The sequence below is a fragment of the Lissotriton vulgaris genome, chromosome 10 (assembly GCF_964263255.1).
Source record: "Lissotriton vulgaris chromosome 10, aLisVul1.2, whole genome shotgun sequence".
NCBI lineage: Eukaryota > Metazoa > Chordata > Amphibia > Caudata > Salamandridae > Lissotriton > Lissotriton vulgaris.
This window is the reverse complement of record NC_141698.1, coordinates 953136920-953158313: the sequence shown is the minus strand read 5'-3', so window position 1 is coordinate 953158313 and position 21394 is coordinate 953136920. Positions and strand designations below refer to the sequence as shown.

Here is a 21394-nt window from a genome sequence, read left to right as displayed (position 1 = left end):
GACCTTAGGCACGAAGGAGGAATCAAGGCGGAGCACCACCCCGCCCTCCGAAAAGGACAGGAAAGGCTCCCGTGACATCAAGGCCCCCAACTCGCCCAGGCGCCTGGCAGACGTGATGGCCACCAAGAACACAACCTTCAAGGTCACAAACTTCAAATCCACCTCCGACAAAGGCTCAAACGGAGGACTAATCAAGGCCCGAAGGACCAAGGGCAAATCCCACAGGGGAAAGGAAGGCCGGGAAACCGGACGAGACAGAGAAAAACCGCGGAGCAGCCTGGAGACCAAATCCTCATCATCAGACAGATTACCCCACGGGGAAAGAAAAGCCCGGACAGCCGCCCACTGGGCACGCAAGGTGGACACAGCCCAACCCTTCTCAAAACCTTCCCACAAAAACTGAAGCACCGCCTGCAAAGAACAGTGCAAAGGGGAAAGTTCCAAGGCCGAACACCAACGACTGAAGTTACCCCAGTGGCGATCATAGGACATGAGAGTGGAAGGCCTACGGGAACCCTGGATGGCAGCAGCTAAATGCTCCGGGAATCCGCGCCGCCGCCACCCCTGCCTCTCAACCTTCACACCGACAGCCGCAAGCGGAGAAGAGACAGAGGCGGGGAGGACCGCAGGGGAGACGGGGACAGAGGGAGGAACCATGGGCCCCGCACCGCCAGAAGACGCACTGTCGGAAACCAAGACCTCCGAGGCCAAAAGGGCAGAACCACAACCACCTCCCGATCCTCCAGAAACAGACGGGACAGAAACCTGGGGATCAGCGCCAGGGGGGGAAAGGCATAGAGCAGGCGGGACAGCCAGGGAACCGACAGGGCATCCACCCCCCACAACCCTCCTGCTGAAACCTGGAGCAGAAGCGTGGAAGCTGCGCATTCAGCCGGGAGGCAAAGAGGTCCAGAAAGGGACGCCCAAACATCCCGCACACAAGCCGAAACGCAACCCGGGTGAGAGACAACTCCAGAGGTGCCGGAAAGCAGTGACTCAGGACATCCGCCGCACAGTTGTCCACTCCCTTGATATGAATCGCAGTCAGAGACAGCAGATGACCCTCCGCCCAACAAAACAACGGAACCACCACTGCGTTCAAGGAAGCCGAACGAATCCCCCCTTGATGGTTGAGATAGGCCACCGACACCATATTGTCCGACCTCACCAAGACGTTCCTGCCCAGCAAACACACCCGAAAACCCTTCACTGCACGGGACACAGCAGTCAACTCCCGCCAGTTGGAAGACCTGCGACTCTCCAGCAGGGACCAGCGACCCTAAAGGGACTGAGAACCCAAGGTCGCCCCCCACCCCAAAGCGCTGGCATCCGTTGTCAACACCAGCGACGGAGAGGGCTGCAAGGGGAGCCCCTGAGACAGATGGACTGGATCCGACCACCAAAGCAGTGCAGGCAGAACCACAGGCGACACCGGCACCAGACACTCCCAATCGCGGGACAACGGATCCCAGAGAGACAGAAGGTAACACCATATGGGGCGGAGGTGAAACCGAGCCCAAGCCACCGTAAAGACAGTCGCCGCCATCAGACCCATAAGACGCAACCAGAGGCGCACCCGAAAGGAACCCCCCGCCTGGAATCTGCAAGCAAGGGACAACAGGGTCACCACCCGAGGATCCGGCAGGAACACCCGGTTGAGGTCCGTGCGAAACCGAGCCCCAATGAACACCAGATCCTGCGAAGGAGTCAGGCGGCACTTCGGCAGATTGATCAGAAACCCGTGCCGCCTCAACTCCGAGCACACCAACTCTCTCGCCTCCAACAACAGGGCCCGAGAGGGAGCATGGATTAACCAATCGTCTAAATAGGGATACACCATCACCCCCCGGAGATGAAGCCAGTCAACCAAGGGGGCGACAACCTTCGTAAAAACCCTCGGGGCAGAGCGAAGGCCGAAGGGCAGAACCTGGAACTGAAAGTGGCACCCCTGAACACAAAATCTCAGGAACCGACGGGACCTTGGATGTACCGGAACATGATAATAGGCGTCCTGCAGATCCAGGGTACACATGGAGTGACCCGGCAGAACCAACGGAATGATCCGCTGCAAGGTCTCCATCCGGAACGGAATTCGCAACACCCATCGGTTCATGAGCCTCAAATCCAGGACCAGGCGAAAACCCCCGGTATTCTTGGGCACCAGAAAAATCAGGGAATAAAAGCCCGACCCCACCTCCGAAGGAGGAACCGCCTGAATGGCCCCTTTCCGAAGAAGATCCTCCACCCCCTGAACCAGGTGGGCCCTCCTGGACCGGCAAGCAGGCCAGGGTGTCGGGCGGAGGCCGGAATCTGGAGGGGAACAGAAAACTCCACCTCGTAACCCTCTCGCAGAACATCCAACACCCAAGCGTCTGAACATGACTGAACCCAGGCATCTAGGAAGAAGCACAGCCGCCCTCCTACCAACAACCCGGGAACCACAGCCAAAGAGTCAGGAGCGAGGCTTCGGGGGAGGAGGAGACCTAGCCTTACGGTCCCGGCCCCCGCCAGAAGAGAACCTTCCACGGCCCTTCCCAAACTTCCCACGAAAAGAAGGCCGAAAGAAAGATTTAGACTTAGAGGGGGTAGAAGAAGCAGGAGCAGAAGCAGACCCTTTAAAAGAAGACAAATGTTTCTTTTCCTTAAACAGTTTGTGCAGTTTGGTCTCCAACTCCCCCCCAAACAGCATAGAACCCTGAAAAGGCAAACGCAAGGCACAAGCCTTTTGCGCGGAGTCTGTCTTCCAGTCTTTAAGAACAAGACTGCGACGAGCCGCCACACAGGCCCCACCAGAAAGCGCAGCAGCACGAACCACATCAAAAGACACATCGGACAGAAGTTCAACCTGCGGCTCAATGTGTTCAAGAAGACCAGAACAGTCCGTGGCATCGTCCATTGACTGGTACAGAGACTTAATGTCAGATAGCAGAGACTGCGACAAATAAGTACCATAAACACCGGCCCTCAAGGCCAGATGAGAGCCAGAATAAACCTTCCTCAGAGCCCCGTCAGCCTTCTTATCCACAGGGTCCTTCAGCACAGCGTCCTCAGATAAGGAAGTGCGACCCACCAAACTCGCAACAAACGAGTCAATGGGGATGGAATCAGGAAGATCCGTAGCCATATCCCGGAGTGGGTAAAGACGGGCCATAAAACGCGGAACCATAATGCGATCCGGATCCGCCCACTCCCTCTTCAGGACATCCCTAATAAAGGGATGAAAAGGAACATCCACCGCTGCAGAACTCTGGAATTGGCGGAGCAAAGAACCCCCAGAAGTACTGGGAACAGCGTCATCAGCAAAGCCCATATTCTGCTTCACGTGCATCAGGATACCCGGAAGAGCGTCCTTTTCAATATACTTCCCCTTCAGCTCAGAGTCACCAGCCCCAGCCAACTCGTCAGCAGAAGAAGCAGAAGCACCGGAAGCCGCAGCAGGCACCTTGCGACCGGCACCACCAGAACCCATTTCAGTAAGGGTCTCCCTGATCAAGCGCTTCAAGCGCGCATCCCCATACCCACCACGGCGTCTGGACCGGGCAGGAGAAGGAGAACGTGATACACTGGAAGAAGAGGAAGAAGAGGAGGACCTCTCCCTGTGACGCCTCTTCCTCAAACTCTTCCCCATCCTGAAGCAAGGAACAACCCAGGAGGCAGCAGCAACCAGCAAAAACGTACAGGAAAGAAACACCGCTACGCGGTACACACCAGCTGCCCCCTTTTTTAAAATCAGGAAAAACGACCGGGCAGAAGCGCCTGACCCTGTCCCCAACCGGAAGTCAGGCATCAACGTCACAGGAAGGCATCATCCAACCAGCCAATCCCAGACGCGAAGTCGGCCGCGCCCCCTAACAAGCCCGGCAGGAAGGAGGGGCGGCCATCGGGCAGACGCGAGGTCCACGCGGTCCCACATCACAGCGCGGCCCCCAGGAGCGCCAAAAAGAAGCCCGCGCCACTCCCCCCAAGCCCGGCAGGGAGGGAGAGGCCATCCACGCCGCCGAAGACAACGAAGCCCCAGCGGAAGGTAAGTTCGGCGCAGGAGCCGATTCCATGCTCCACGCGCCACAGCAATCCCTGTCAGAATGACAGAAAAAAGAAACAGAGGGAATGCTGGGACATGTACCCTTTTGTACTCCCGGCGGGAGGGGGAGGGTAGGTCCAGCATTCCTTCTTTTTCTTTTTTTCTGTCAGAGATAGTGATAATCTCATATAGTAAGGAAGGTGTCGAGGACGTAGGGACCTGTTATGTTATGTTATGTTATGTTATTTTATTTTATAAAGCGCACGGATGCCGCAGCCAAGAGGCGTCCCGGCGCTTAGGAGAAGGTAAAAAACACAACACGGAAACTAATAACCAGAGGAGAAGACTAAATAGTGGAAAATAAAAAGGTCTTCAAGGCTTTTCTGAATGGGAGCAGATCAGGAATGGAGCGAAGAGAGGCAGGCAGGGAGTTCCAGAGAACTGCTGCCATCACAGAGAAAGAGCGTCCGCCCATCCTTGCTTTTTTAAAACGTGGCACTACAGCAAGGTTTGTCCCTGAGGATCGGAGGACTCTAGATGGCTCATAATGACAAATTAATTGTGACAAAATGGGGGGAGAAGCCAGCTTCAAGATTTTGAAAGTTAAACAAAGGGTTTTAAATTTGATTCTTTGCCCCACGGGCAGCCAGTGAAGATCCTGAATAGTACGGCGCACAGAAACAAACTTCGGAAGACCAACCAACATCCTGGAGGCCGCATTTTGCACCCGCTGGAGACGAACTAGTTCTGCTTGATTAACGCCTAAGAACAGAGAACTGGCGTAATCTAATCTAGCCAAGACAGTGGCCTGGACACTGATCTGTCTCGTGTCAGCATCAAAAAACTTAAAAATGGGTCGCAAACACCGCAGGGCACCAAAACAAGTTCCGGCAACCCGTTTAGTGTGAGCGGCGAATGAAAGTTTATCATCCAACCACACCCCAAGCTTCCTAACTTCAGCCACTGGGGTGGGAGCAGGGCCCAATTCAGGTGGCCACCACTGATCGCCCCAAAGCTCGCTTTCCCTACCAAAAATAATAACCTCGGTTTTAGAGGCATTCAGTTGGAGGAGATTATTCGCCATCCAGCCCGCCACAGCTTTTAACGCGGACTGAAAAGTGGCAGCATCCATGTTGGTCTCTCCATTAAGTGCCACCGCCAGCTGCGTGTCATCGGCGTATGACACCATGGAGAGACCAAAACTATGGGCGACCTCAGCCAACGGTTGGACATATAAATTAAATAAGGTAGGGCTTAGGGCCAACCCCTGCGGGACACCCTGCAGGATCGGACGAGGAGCAGAAACAAAAGGGGGAGTGGATACTTTAAAAGTTCGATCAGTGAGAAAAGATCGAAACCACTCGAGTGCTCTCTCTCCAACTCCGGCCTCCTCAAGGCGATGGAGGAGGATCTGATGGGACACCGTGTCGAACGCGGCACTGAGATCCAATAGGATCAGTGCCGCCGTTTGACCTTGGTCCAACATCTTCCTGATGTTCTCCACCACTGCTAGAAGAGCCGTTTCGGTACTGTGACCTGCACGGAACCCATTCTGCGATTTATCCAGTATTTTCGCTTCCTGCAGATGGAGTGACAGGATGCGGTTAGCATGAGATTCTGCTAATTTCGCTAGCCAAGGAAGCAGGGAAATCGGCCGATAATGTTCCGATTTGGTGGGGTCAAGGGCCGGTTTTTTTAGAATGGGAATGATGGTAGCCTGCTTCCAAGCACTAGGCACACAGCTGGTGTTAAAAGACAGCTCAATGAGACTGTGCATGGCCGGGTAGCAGCACTCAGCAATTTCCTGGAATTGAACGGGTCTCATGGGATCATCAGGTGAGCCGGATTTAACCTTCATTGTCAAGGCTTTAAATTCCTCTAGAGTGGGGCTGGGAATAGTCAGCAGTGGTATGGAAGCCTTAGGTGCTATGTTATTCTCCTGGATGGTAGACTGGGAGAATGACCTATAAATGGCCTCAACTTTTTCAATGAAGAATGACGCCAGATCCTCACAGTGCTCTAAGGAGGCTGCCAGAGTGGCAGATTGATTTTGTTTACTTGTAAGGTCTTCACAGACCTTAAAAATTACTTTTGTGGGATTGGAACTATTTTTTATCTCCCGAGAGTAAAAGGCCGCTCTGGCAGAGCAGATGGCCCGATGATAAACTCTCGTGCAGGCCCTGTAGGCGGACTTAAGGTCCGCGTCGTAAGTTTTACGCCATGCACGTTCAGCTTTTTTACAGGTAGATTTGAGCAGTCTAAGGGATTCATCATACCATGGGCTGGAAGGGCTGGATCTAGTCTTGCTCCACCTAGCTGGTATTAACACATCTAGGGAGTGATAAAGCCACTCACAGAAGTTATCGTACCCAAGAGAGACCTCCGAGGGGGGTTGAGGATGATGTTCCATCAGCAACTGATGGAAATGTTCAAAATTAAGTTTTCTCCAAGGGCGCTTAAAAAGACCCGGAGTATTATTATTGTAGAAGGGATTAGGAATGGTGACATGGGCTTCAATCAAACAATGATCAGTCCAAGCCATAGGCTTAGGCAGAAGCACAAGAATATTAGTGGTAAGGTTCGTCAGAACAAGATCTAACAAATGACCACCTATATGGGTCGGTGATTGCACCAGTTGATTTATTTGGAAGGCTTCAAGATCAGCCAGCAAATTGGAGACCGGATTAGAAAGGGGGGCGTCCATGTGTAGATTCAGGTCGCCGATTATCGTAAAATTGGATGATTTCAAAATCAAAGAGGAAACAACCTCTAAGAGACTATGGCAAAAGGTGCCCTCAGGGCTAGGTGGCCTATAGATTAATAATCCCGATAAAGAAAAATTGGGATTAACTGAGATATTAAAATACGCGCTCTCACACCCAGCTATAGTAATTGGCTTCCACACACATGAATAGCAGGATTTTAGCGCCAGTGCGATACCACCACCTCTGGTAGTACGGTGTAGGGAATGCATGGTGTATCCCGGGGGGAGGGCTAGATTTATAACAGCCATAGATTGGTCATGCAACCAAGTTTCGGAAAGGAAAAATATATCCGCTTTGTCGTCAGTAACCAGGGTGAATACATCTTGGTAATGACAGGTCAAAGACCTGACATTCAGATGGAATATTTTAAGACTTGGTTGTCTGGCGGCTTCTGTCGGCAGCTCCGACTTGCGAGTAATAGGAGGACTAGACATTAAGCTAAAAATAGGCTGCGGTTTTGGGATACTAAAACAACAAGTGGGACACTGAAAAGGCCCACATAAAGGGTCCAGAGAGCCATGAGAACAGTCTCTTACCTTACGGCGCAGTGAGAGCAACATCGCAGCCGATATCATCCGGCGAGGGCCAAGGTCCCCCGCCATAGCCCTGCCGTAGCGCTGACGGGCGCAGACGGGCAGGACTCTGGCTTGACTCCGGCGCGAATCAGGCGCTACCGCTGCGCGTCACCGCTGCGCGCCTGTAGTGAGCTTTAAATCTTGGCTCACCTGGCTCGTGAGGAGCGCTAGAGCGCTCTGACCAGTGGCACGTCCTGTACTCGCCACTCCCAAGATGGCGACCGGGTTGCCTGCTCTCAGAGCAACACGATAGGTCAGTTACCAATACAGGTGAGGGGCCCAATTAGAGTGCAAGTGTGTGGGCAGGCACTGTATCAAAACCAGGCCAGTTTCCAATACAGGTGGGGGGCCCAATTAGAGTGCAAGTGTGTGGGCAGGCGCAGTATTAAAACCAGGAGAAAGCGAGAAAAAAAATTAACATAAATGCAAAACAGGGTTTTTAAAATTAGAACAGCGCTATGCGATACACACAGCAGCAGCGTAGCGCGCGTGCGAGCTTCACCACTCCAAGGCTGAGCAAGTAATCTGCTCGCCTTAAATCTTGGCTCACCTGGCTCGTGAGGAGCGCTAGAGCGCTCTGACCAGTGGCACGTCCTGTACTCGCCACTCCCAAGATGGCGACCGGGTTGCCTGCTCTCAGAGCAACACGATAGGTCAGTTACCAATACAGGTGAGGGGCCCAATTAGAGTGCAAGTGTGTGGGCAGGCACTGTATCAAAACCAGGCCAGTTTCCAATACAGGTGGGGGGCCCAATTAGAGTGCAAGTGTGTGGGCAGGCGCAGTATTAAAACCAGGAGAAAGCGAGGGGGTAATGATCTTTCAGACTTCACAGTAATGTCAAGTCATGCAGAACCTGACATAATTAATTTTAGTGGTAAAGAGACAGTGGGATATGTGAGTCATGGACTTGGAATTGGTTTATTGTTTTACAAATATTAGACTACTAGCAGCCCGTCCCGACGTTGTCCGGCTATGAATTGCTGCCGGCAAGTAGCATATTGTTTTGTAGGATTTCGTTTTGATAGAATTTCTTATCTCTGACAGGCCTGTGCAACGCTCTGATCCACAATGCACTGCTGATGCACTTAAGAGTGCTCGTTCAGTAGTGTGTGAACTCGAGTTTCCCTACTTTATTTTTCCTTGCAATATTATATAGCGCGAACTCGACAACATGGCATGAGCACAATTTACATTACAGAAGAACACATTTATTTGTGGTAGGCACGGGGAGACAAAGCGATTTGCCTGGAATCACAGGATGTTGAGCTGATGCCGAGATTCGAACGTAGCTCCCCAGCTCTAAAGTTTGCAATTCTAGAACTTGTGGCGGGAGGTGTGTCTAAAAGTGTATGTCGGTGCTGGCCATCAATGAGAGAGACCTGTGCATTTTTCAAATGGGTGGTGAAAAAATATGAGTATGTTTCTGAAGATGTGGGCCGCTGTGCCACCAATGTACTTACCGGGGGAGGGTAAACATCCATTATTCCGCAACTTTCTTTCCGCATACGATCACTCCGCATACTTTCATTACGAAAGTACCATGACTCCGCAATGCCATTATAATGCATGGCATTACATTTTATATGCTTTTACCACGCATACATTTACAACGAAATTCGTTGTAAATGCGTGAATGGTAAAAGCATGTTTTTTTTAATGTTTGGATAAGGTAAGTATGGGTATAGGGGTATATGTTTTGGGGTACTGAGGTATATGTTTTGGGGTGTTTGGGTATTTTAAGTGTTCAGATATAGTTTTGGGTTATGGTGTACAGGGGTAGTTTTAGGGTTTAGGGATAGGTATGGGTTTTGGGGTACAGGGATATTTTCAGGGTTCAGGGCTAGGTTTGGGTTTTGGGGTACAGGGGTATTTTTAGGGTTCAGGGGTAGGTTTGGGTTTTGTGGTACAGGAGTATTTTAAGGGTTCAGGGCTAGGTTTGGGTTTTGGGGTACAGGGGTATTTTTAGGGTTCAGGGCCAGGTTTGGGTTTTGGGGTACAGGGATATTTTGGGGTTCAGGGGAAGGTTTGGGTTTTGGGGTACAGAGTTATTTTTAGGGTTCAGTGCTAGGTTTGGGTTTTGGGGTACAGGGGTATTTTTAGCGTTCAGGGGTCGGTTCGGGTTTTAAGGTACAGGGGTATTTTAAGGGTTCAGGGCTAGGTTTGGGTGTTGGGGTACAGGGGTATTTTAGGGTTCAGGGGTAGGTTTGGGTTTTGGGGTGAAGTGGTATTTTTAGGGTTCAGGGTTAGGTTTGGGGTACAGGGGTATTTTTAGGGTTTAGGGATAGGTTTGGGTTTTGGGGTACAGGGTATATTTATAGGGTTAAGATGGGTTAGTGTTTAAGGCTGTTGGGGTATTTTAAGGAGTAAGGGTGGGTAATGATTATGGGGTGCAGGGATATTTAAAGGGAGCAGGGTGGGATTAGCACCGATATGAGACATGGCATGAAGGGCAGAATGTACCACACACCCCCAGCGTTTGTCACGCCCCCAGCACACGCCCACAGCACAAAGCAGACACGCCCACAAGGGACTACTGTGATGACACGGTTCTTTTACCTTTTAAATGTATATGGTGGGCGTCTGCATAGCCTATGTCCTTCTGCTGCAACTGCCCTTTCCAACGCTGTATTGGGTGTTGTGATTGGTGCTGTGGTTCCTGAGATTACCCGCCTCAAAGGTTTGGGCTCTCTCTTTATTATATTAGTATGGATACTGCCATCTTTAAAACTGCATGCTACATTTACTAGACCTCAGTTAATTCCTGAATAACACTTGAGTCAGAAGAATATCCGCTTTGGTTGATCCAGGACATACTAGATGATTGGACTCACATCCAAATCAATCTCAGTCTAAAACAAAACGTTCTAGGATATTTGAAGTCAGTGTTACCTATCAATTATTTCTATGTCTATCAAGTAAACAGGAAAAATGATGTGCTTAAGGGGGTCCCAAAAGCAATCACAGTCGCAAAAGAGGAGTATGAATGGATCTTCACACCTACTTCACAGTTCCAGGAGAGAGCCAGAAAACCTTACCCCTTTAATTCATGTAATGTGCAAGGATCAATTTATGTTGTTGAAGGTGGACTGCAAAGAGAAAAGCACATGTGGACGCCATAATGGGAGTTTTGCCATACACTAGGCATTCAATTCAGCCGTAAAGCTCCTGGCTGTGCACAATTGTAAAACATACAGCTTTTGAGTACTTTGCTGAAACTTAGATCATTGAATATACATTTTACAATTTTGAAGTGTTGACCAAGGATCTAGTAAGTGTTTGAATTACATACTAATAGCCACCACATCCTTAATCACCTCCTTGTCTATTCGCTGACTTGCAGCCATTACATGTGAGGACTCTAGCTTCCTCATACATCAATCCCACTTAATTCAATCACATAAAAAAGGCCCTCTCTCCACCACACCACCTGTTTTTTTCTGTCTGTTTTCGCCAATACTTGTCGGCGATGGCAACGCCTCTCACAGCTATGGTTCAGGAGTTTGTGTTTGGAAAGGAAAATGAACAGGTTCTGCCATGTTTTTGATTATTTGAATTACGTCTGTCAGTTCTTTAATTAGGTACAACGGGAACATATAAATATGGTAAATTACGGCTGGAGCAGGTTTCAATTGATTTAGTGAGGAGCGACTCTTCAATGGCTTTAATCGCACCACGATGCCCGGGTGTGCACTGCTAAAGGGCAGTGGAGACTCGGGTGCCATGAGCAACTTAACAGAGTCAATTGGTTTCATTGAGGCTGGGGCACTGCTTATGGGTGATCAGGGTGATCGATTCCTGGAATAAGTCTCTCATAAGAAGTACTGCATTTACGGAGGATGGAGGGGGAGCAGTGTTTCCCTACCAAAACCAGTAAGGTCCCATTTGGGAAAAGTTTTTATGTATTTGCCCCGAATCTTGGCAATGTATGATGGTTGGATATAATACACCCAATTTTAGGGGCTTTCACTGGATTAGTACAAACACAAGGGGATGATACACGGACTGCTGAAACTTTTCAGGGACCCATCCCCAGTCACCGATCTGGGTTGAATCCATCATTGTTCTTTAGCTCACTTTGCCACCCCAGTTCAGCCCCAGCCATATGAAAATCAGTCTTGACCTTGTGCCTCTTTGGAATAGTGCAGCCCCCACTGTCAAATCAGGTCTTTCCTGAACCAGAAACAAGCATCCTGGGACCGGTCTTTGGAGGAGGAAAGGTTGCTTTGTAGAGATGTCAGGCGCCATTTCTGGTCTATTTGCAGAGGGTCCAGTTACTTTGTAGGGTCGAGACATTGTTTGTGAAGTTTGGCCCTGCCTGCGAGGAAGAGGGAAAAACCTGCAACAGCTCCTAGAAGCAAAAGGGTCACATAGTTGGTCTCCAAAGAATATGAGGTTCATGGTCAGGTTCCTCCTTTCTCAAATCAGGGTAGGTCTACCCAGAGTATGGCATCTATGGTGGCAGAGCTTTAGAAAGCGTCCATTGGGGAAATTTGCCAGGCTGCAACCTGGGCTGATTCCTCCATATTTGCTAAGCATTATAGACATGTTGTAGTCCGTTGTACTATTGACGTGTTTCTGCAATCTGGTGCTCTTTTCTATGGTGAAATAAGAAGAAGCCTAATGTCATGTGTCTAAATATATTTGTGTCTTCAGCAGGCTTTGTCAGTTGTTCTGATTTTATTGCTTGATACATCTCATATGTAATGGCTGTAAGCAAGGGAATGGACAAGTAGGTAATGTCATAATTACTGGTAACTTAGTAAACAGGTGTGTAAATCATTTAAAAACACCAATACATTAAATAAATAGGACAACACACACAACACCAATGTATAATAGTTTATATTTTTATGAACAAATAGACACAAACAGCAAAGTTTCAATGCAGGGATATGGTTTTTTTAAGAATAAACACTTTCTAGTGCTTAAAAATGCTAAATTGGGACATTTGGTTGTGCTTGACAGGGACAAAGTCAAAGTTTGAGGCTGACCATGATGGAACCCTAGTCGTATACACTAAGCAGGATGCCTCTGTCAAAATGTTACCTTCGCACTTAGTTGTTTTTCTGGAAGTTTTTCTCTCAACGTCGAGAAAGTTCCTCTTCAGGAAGATTTGCCTCAACATCATCGGTTCCGTTTTTCTGCGGGCATTGGTCAAATCCTAAAAATCTGGCACTCCGGAGCCTTCAGCGAGACAAACCAGAAAACCAGATTGGATCGCGGTTGCCGGTAGCCAACTTGATTCTCAATGTCTGGTTGGTCCCCTTAAGGAGATTTTCCCAAAAAGTTTACCAAATATCTTGAAACTTCTGGATCTTCTTCCAGAATGTCTCCTAGAGGATTTAAAGTGTCCACACCACCTGTCAAGGGGCCTTGAATCACTGATATGGTCCTTGATATGTTGAGACAAAGATTCCCACTATACACCTGGTCAAATCCTTATAAGTCTACTGGACACAATCCAAGATGAGGAGTTTATGGTGGAGATGATGCAGGTGGTTTCTGTTAACCTATAGCATGCCGGGAGTCCACTCCTTAATCCTTCTTGAAGCAAGACAGAGCCCTTAGGGCTGTAGTTCCCAGTGTGCAAAAGGTGCAGTCCTTCAGAATGCACTACTTTGGGGGTGCAGGATTAGATTCCAGCAGGGCAATCCTTCTTCTTCTTGAAGTTTCAGACAGCTGATCATAGTTGCTTGTCAACTTTTTTATTTTTATGCTGCGCTTCTGGGCGTCAAGCAGGGGGGGCACCACTGACCAATGGGATACAGGGTGCCGCCCAGGTGTATGACCACTTCCTCCAATGTGTGGCATATTCTTATCCCAGAGAGCACTAATCTCTCAAAATCCAACAAAGAGGTATTCTCTCCTTCGACCACTGGCATAGCTTAGGTTACCTAACACTCCCCTTCTAACCGTCCCCATAATCCTGTATGCCGGGGGGAGGGTGGTGAGCTGGTGCTGTCCTACAGTGTCATTCCCCCTTTGAAGGTCATTTTGGCCACCACTCCTCCCTCTTGCCTTCTGCTTCTGCAGTTTTAGTTTTCCTCCCACAGGATAGCCATTGTCTTTATGGCAGGCTTCTTCTCACCTCATTAAGACAGCTTGGTTGAACCTGGCGCAGTCTAGATTATCAGGAGAGAGCATACAGAAGGCCAGATTTTGGCTGACAGAAAAGAAAGTTTAATAATGTATTTTCTATAAATCTACCTGTGGGAACTAGTTGGATGTATCATAACTATCATTTTAAGTCATTGAATGACATTTTAGCTTCTTCCTAGGAATATTTATACTTAAATAAAATATTCTAATGTTATCTATTGAGCTACTTTTTCACAATGGGGAAAACACATTTTGCAGTTTTCCCCTCACCAGGGCTTACAAAACATGTTTAACAATGTCCCTGTTTATATTTACATGACACCCTAACCCTGGGGCACCTAAGGGAGACCTTAGGAGTGACTCATAGGTAAAAGAGAAGGTAGATTACTACTTTTGAAGTACCTTTTAAGTCGGATTTTAATATAATTACAATTTAAAAGCTGCCTGCAAGGCAGGGCTGGCTTTTATAATGACAAAAGGAAACTCCGCAGTGCACACTCTAATACAGAAATTCTACTGGGCCTCTAAACCTCCCTACTCCATTCTATACTATACTAGGGACTTTGGGTAGTTTGACTCCCTCTTGCCTTATTATATAATAGGGACTTACAGGGGTCTGCCATTGCCAATTATAATTAGACCCAGCTATGTACTTATATTCAGAGCACTGGCCCTGGGTCTGGTTAGCAAAGTCCAGGGCACAATCATAGTCAGGAAACCAGCACCTAGTAGTCAAAATGGGGTCAGAAGGTGAAGGGACACCGCAGAAAGGGCCTGATTTCTCACACACGTGCTCTGATTGTATTGCTTGCTACATCTCACATGTAATGGCTGCAAGCAAGGGAATAGGACTCAGAGTAATGCAATTACCAGTAAGTAATCATGACATTACTAAACATTGTATGAGGGTGAGAGCAACTGTAGTTAAACGATTTGTCACCTATCCATGCAGCATAAATGGTCAACAGAAAGAGGTCACTTTGCCACATAGAAATACCAAAACCTGAAATGTGAAATTCTAGCATTAGGCGGCAGTCCATGACCTACATAGAGTGGGTAATTGCGAAAACAGTAAAAAATGAGGACAGGCATCGCTTTTGGCATTGGTCCTTCTTCCACCAAACTCTAGAAAAACAGCTTGCTCCCCCCGACTCTGGTGAAGAGTCCGGTCATGTCCCTGTTTACAAGGCAAGGAATGCATTGTGAATAAAATGAACAATATTTTTTACAACATCTTGATTGTTGGAAGCAAAATAATGTTGGTAGGTTATACGGTATCTATATAAACTAAATATAACATTGATTTTATAAAACGCGTGTTGTTTCCCTGTTTTTATTAATTGGACGTTCTTGAGTTAGTTTTCCAAAAGCCTGCCATCCTAAAAATATTTTGAAAACAAATTGGCTTATAGATAGAAATAGTAAAATATGATTGTGCCAATGGACATTATTAATTACCAGAAAAGATTTATGCTTTTTTTTAACATAAGCAATACCCAAATCATAGTAACTTTTGTATAATTTGTGTCTGAGTATCACTTATCAATAAGGCAAAATAAGTGCAGCGTTGTTGTATTGTATTTGAAAATAAATAAAAAAATATGTATATAGTATTCTGGTGTAAATAAGCACAAACTTGAAAGACTTATGTGGAAAAAATAGTTCTAAAGAAAGAGGGGCAGATTTACAACCCCCATGCGCCACATTGCATCACTTCTAACATGGGAAAGGGATATAAATGTGGCGCAAGGGACTTGTAAATCTGCCCCAAAGTATTTTCCTCCGACTCCCATTGACGTGCCCCCATTTTGTACAATAGTGTGTGCCTGATTTAATTCAGCTGGTGAAAATATCGGGGCATATTATCAAGCCAAATTCCACTGCTTTAGCGGCCTTTTTCGGCAGAAAAGCAGCGATTCTTTTAACACTCAATCATCAAGGACACGCTAACGCATGTTTCCTTGAATAAGCAGCACTTTAAACTCCACTTTGCATGTCAGTGATGAATATCGCTTATGACATGCAAAGAAGGTGTTCCCTTACATTTCTTTGTGGAAATCCGCGCTGACATGGCAGCGCAATATTATCAAGCCTTGAGCAAAATCGTGATCCGATAAAATTAACTGTGCTAACAGCGGTTGTCGCGAGTTTGAAACGCCTGGTCAGAAACTGACTTAGCCATACTTTTAATGGCAGGTGGATTGTACGGCTAAAGCGATTGGGCATATTATCAAGGAAACGCGATAAATATTGCATTTCCCGCTTTGCGCAATTCTGTTTGATACCGATATCGCAGGATTTAATCACCGCAGAGATATGCGTTAATAATAGCGCGATATCTCGGCGATTAAATCCTACATTACGCGGTATTAAACAGAATTGTGCAAAGCGGGAAATGCGATATTTATTGCGTTTCCTTGATAATATGCCTATATTGTTTGAGGTAAGAGCGCTACTTCCTATGAACAAGATCCTGCAAGATTTGTGGGTTTCTAAATGTCCAAATCATACATGAATAAGGGTTATACTTTTAACTCCAGTCCTTTTTTTACGGTAACTTGCCCTGAAGAATTTAAGCAACAAGTTGGATATTTGTCAAACCACTAATATTTTGACGGACAGACGATAAAGTCAGAGTGATGTTGAAACTATGCTGCAAAACATGGAACTGACAAATTACAGCGCAAATCGTTTTACACCATCTGCGGCACAGACTGTCAGAAAATCAAAATGCATGGATAGAACTTTAGTAAAAGGTTCTTGCATCGTTTTCCTACATGGGCCTTTAATTTTATATGCCAAGTTCTTGAATTACAAAAAAAGTAAACTCTTTACTTGTTTGACAGAGTTTACACACTTTGCATGTCAGGGGGCAGCAGCAATCTGCTCCAGAGAGTGCCAAGTACTCACGCGCCATCAGCAGTCGACTGAATATAAACAGATGGGTCATGTCGGATGCCAGTACTGAGATGTGCCAGGGTAATGGCAGGAGAGGGGCATCATAATGGCACTACAGGCCCCGGAGGCCAACTAATTCAGCTACTGCTGTGTTCTAATTTACAACAGCAAGCAATGAATTTACAAATGAGGTTTCGTTTAATCAGCATCAACTATTTTACAAAGAAGTCTGCTTTTTCCCCCAAGGCTCTAAACTTAATTAGGTTCTTTACATTTTACTTAGTTGCTTATTGTGTCGAGTTTGACGGTCCAAATGCACCAAGACACAATGGCAAGCTGTAATTCTAATAAATTTAGTGGCAGTCGGAAAAGCACTCTATGTAATTAGAGTGCATCTTACTCAAATAAACTCACCGAAATAGCCAATAACAAGAGTGTTTTAAACAAATTAATTTATTTCCAGTCATGTTCACGTAGCACCCTCCTTTTTTGCTATATTAAACACTTACATGTATTTTTCATTCCATCTTTGTTTTAGTCCATTAGTTATTGCCCTCCCCCCCATCCATTATTTAGCGCCTCAAGGGACCACTTCACCTTTTTGCAAATGGTTTAGCACACTAACTTAAGGTTTGGAAACTTTTCAGTGATGTATGACAACGATTTGGTCCCTAAACCATTTGTCTGTATGGATAGGGGTCGCTATTTTGAGAGATGTTTACAATATGGCTCTGCAAAGCTGCAATTAATTTTCCATTTCTAAACCCATTTTAGGCATTTTTAAAACGTTACACATTCCTAAAATGGGTTTAGTGCATTGCTAAAAGCAGTTTTCATTTGCAAACTCCGAATCATAGCGTTTGTGACTGAAAAATTGCTTTGCCAATCTGGCTCTGAATTGGCCTTTTCTCTTCATGCATTGTATGATCCCAGTTCCCTGATTATGGAACTGAGCAAAAAGTGGTGCACCATGAGAAATGTAGTGAAGCAATGCTCTTCTAAACTATTTGTTAGTTTTTTGTTGTCGACATTCAAAATATGCCGGCTTGCACACTGAACACTATCACATCACTATCAAGATAATCACTGTTGGAAATGGCCCTTCCTGCAGGGTCACTCCCAAACTTTTTGTGTTCCTCCTCTCCTCTTGCTGAATTCGTTTTTGTTGGCTTTAGGACTCTGGGCACTTTACCACTGCTAACCAGTGCTAAATAGCATGTGCTCTCTCCCTAAAATGTGGTAACTTTGACTTATCCTCAAGTGGCATATTTAATTTATGAATCATTGCTCAAAGTTCACTAAATGTGCCCAGTGCCTGTACATTAAATGCTGCCAGTGGGCCTGCAGCACTGATTGTGATACCCACATTGGGTGCCCTTTAAACATGTTTCAAGCCTGCTACTACAGAGCCTGTATGTGCAGTTTTAAACTGCCATGGCAATCAAGCAACTTAACCCTTTTGCCAGGCCCAACCTTCCTTTTCTAATACATTTAAGTCACCCCTAAGATAGTCCCTGGACAGTCCCAAAGGCAGGGTTCAGTGTATTTATAATGATTATCATGTTCAGTTTAGTTTTACAAGTCTGAATTCAGCAGTATTTCAATAAAACTGCAGAATTGTGTTTTCACTACTGCAAGGTCTATCTCCCTCATAGGTTTACATAAGGATTACCTTATTACATTTGATAAGTCTAATTATAGGTCTAATTCCCAATTGTGAAAAGATAGACTTTTCAAGTGTGGTTTCTCTGGAATCATAATTAAAAATCCCAACCTATGCTAAAGTTGGATTTTAAGTTGTAAGTATGAAAATGCCACTTTTAGAAAATTAGCATTTTCTTACTTTAACCATTCTGTGTATTCTGCCCATCTCTGAATACATGTCTGGGGATGATGACAGCTGGGCTTTGTGCATTCCCTCTAGACAGACACACACAAACGGATCTTAGGTGGGACTGATAGGCCATCAACATCCTGACGGGCCATCCTGGGCAGAAAGGGAGGGAGGAGCTGGAATTTACACCGGAATAGGCTGTGCCTGTCCCCACACAAAGGGCTGAGTACGCCCCTGTAGTGATTAAGGAGGTAGGGCAGGAAGGGCAGGGACTCTGCACACTTCAAATGCCTCTCGTTGAAGTCTCCCCCACTTCAAAGCCAAAACTGGGTATAAGTACTGGACCTCAAACACCACCACTTCAAACATTTTTGGACGTGTAAAGAAACTCTGTCAGGAAGGAGGACTTCAGTGCTGCTTCAAAGACTGCCATTCTGCTGGACTGTTGCTCTGGAAAAACTTATTTTCTGTTCTGCTGCCAGCTACCCTCTTCCCCTGCTGAGAAAGAACTTGACTCTTGCTAAAACCCGGAGTGGTCTCTAAGGGCATTCTGGCTTGCCTTCTGTTTTGAGACTCAGGGATATCAAAGCCTCCTTTTCCTTTACCTGGTCCATTGGAAGTGGATCTAGGTGCTTGCTCCAATGGAACTGACTAGCTCTCTACTGCTGGAAGCAGAATCGATGCATCGCCAGTATTGCAGGAACAGGCTCGGTGCATTACACTCAGAACCAATGCATCGTCTCAAGAACAGATTCTGTGTAAGAAGGATGACATATCCTGTCGACTTTGTGGACAAACCAAGCACATCAGCTTCAGAACCAATGCATTTTGGTCTGAGTTTTTTATCTTTGGTACCAGCGCATCACCAATATTGTGTGGATAAAATCAACGCTTCACCTCGACTACGAGGATCGACACAATGCATCACTCAGCTGCGCCCACATCTTGCTGTTGCGACCAGTATCTATTTACTTTGTTCAACTGCCCTTGCATGGCTCCTGTATCGGGCCCATGTTCCATTGAGGTCAGCCTGAACTCTATAGTCTGCCCCGGTCCAGTGCAAGGAGATAACCCCCATAGGTGCTTATTGCTTTAAAGCACTATTTTTACTTTTAATCTTTAAGAATGGGTATATCGACTTCTACTTATTGGATTTTAGTTGTTTCGGTCTTGATCTAGTCATAAAATCATAATCATTTTTCTAAACTGGCGTTGAGTCTTTTTGTGGTGTTTTCACTGTGTTATTGTTTAAAATGTTTCAAAAAATATTTTACACATTGCCTCAAGTTAAGCTTGACTACACTGCGCCAAGCTACCAGAGAGTGAGCACCGGTTAATTTAGGTTGACTAGGGTTATGGTTCCTGCTGGGACAGGGTGCATACATCTGCCAACCAGAAACACAGTTTCTAACAATCACTGATTCCATTTCATTTTGACATATTTGAGCGTTTACTTCAGCCTAAATTTAGAAATGGTAAGAAATAGGTTTATATTTTCAGATTGGAGTAACATTTCTTCAGACTCCATTTAGTAATGAATCCAAAATATGGCAATTTGTCCCCTAAGAACTCCAAAAAAATCTGCTTTAGTATATTTTTGGATTTACCAACTGATAACAATGCCACTCTTTGTTGGATTTGTTGAAAAATCAATTAAAACAAGAATTATAAACACAAAGGCAGACCTTCCAATTGGATAATTTAACATCCTTGCTTTCCCAGGGACAAATTCCTAATTCACAAATGTCCAATCAATTTCCAGGTTATCGTTGAAAAAGGAGACCACAACCTCTTCTGAAGGGCAAGATAAGATGCCTTGAGTGTGTTCCAGTAAAAGAAAATTGAATACATTTATTGTCTATGGCTTAAGGAAAAAGCCCTCTGAAACCAGGAAAACGTTTCTCAGCAGCACATACGATACTGGCACAATTCAATCTAGTATTAACTCAGTTTCTTTAAAAACTGGACCGGTTAATGTGTTGCCAGTGCATCACCCACTGAGCACATAATGGTACGATCCTTTACCAGATGTCTAACAATGTTCGGAACATACTGATTCAGCCAATTGAATCTGGGAAGGTGTCCTTTGGAGAGGAGGGTGGTACGTTTTTTCACAGGTATCAAAGTAGTTGGGATCAGAGTCTGAAAGTCCTTGGTGAAGTGATCGGACCTTTCTATTTTTACAAACTCTTTTTCATCTTGATAGATATTGTAACCCATCATTGCTTCTGGATGAGCCATAATGACATCCGTTGCTTGGCACAGGTAAAAATGCAAGAATGTTGATCCTTTTTGTATGAGATGTGATGTTACCCCTTTGCTTTTGCTTCCCTAATAAACATTTAAATCTGCTAAAGATTGCAAACATTTATCATCATAAAGATATATTTGTGGACTGAGGCATAGAGTGCCCGGAGCCAATCTGATTTATTTCCCTCCAACCTCAACTAAAGGCACTACCCAGTACCAGTGTCAGACCTATATGTGACAGGGCATGCATGCAGTTTTACAGCATGGATGGAACTGTGCTTCCAGAATTCTTTTGGTCTCCCACGAAACTCAAGGAGGCAGGGGTACCTAAGTAACTTTGTACCTATGATAACATAACATATTATGAAGGCAAGATATATCTGTGTTCAATTTTTAGGTTTATTGTTTCAGTTATGGTGAGTCCTGCCTGCCTATCATGCCAACTTTGTTGATAACATGAAAATCACAGACACTCACACACATATGCACACACCATTCATATTCATGAAGAAAGTGAAATATTTGTGTAGAAATAAAATATAGGAAAACTTCAATTTTTTGATTCTGTACATATTTGAATAAGGTACTTATGTTGCTTTGGAGACAGGCAGTCCCAAAGAGTACAGTGCTACGTACCTGGTGTATGATCGTTGTCAATGTAGCTTCCTACAATGGCATCCACATTTGCCAGAGTCCAATTAAAGTCATTCTTAGTTCCTTGTGCAAGACCGCAAGCACTCTCCCAGAGTCCACCTGAGACTTCAAAATTGCAGCTTCCGCTGACATTGGTATAAAGAGCTGAGAGACAGAGAGGAAGAAACCAAAACAATTAAAGCTAATCCACTGCTTAGTTTGTTTTTGAAACAAGAACAATATTTTGTTGTGAAAGAAAATGTTCTACCTAGTCTTTTTTACTAGTTCATGGTCTGATACTGTAGTTCAAAATCATGT

General features: G+C 45.9%; 1 protein-coding gene across 1 annotated transcript in view; it reads right to left on the bottom strand.

The window, feature by feature from the left end:
• MALRD1 (MAM and LDL receptor class A domain containing 1) overlaps positions 1-21394 on the bottom strand; it is a 2333045-nt gene that overhangs the window by 818866 nt on the left and 1492785 nt on the right. The window contains exon 27 of the mRNA XM_086939858.1: positions 21080-21241. Within this exon, the coding sequence (XP_086795984.1) occupies positions 21080-21241 (162 nt within the window). The remainder of the gene's footprint in view (positions 1-21079; positions 21242-21394) is intronic.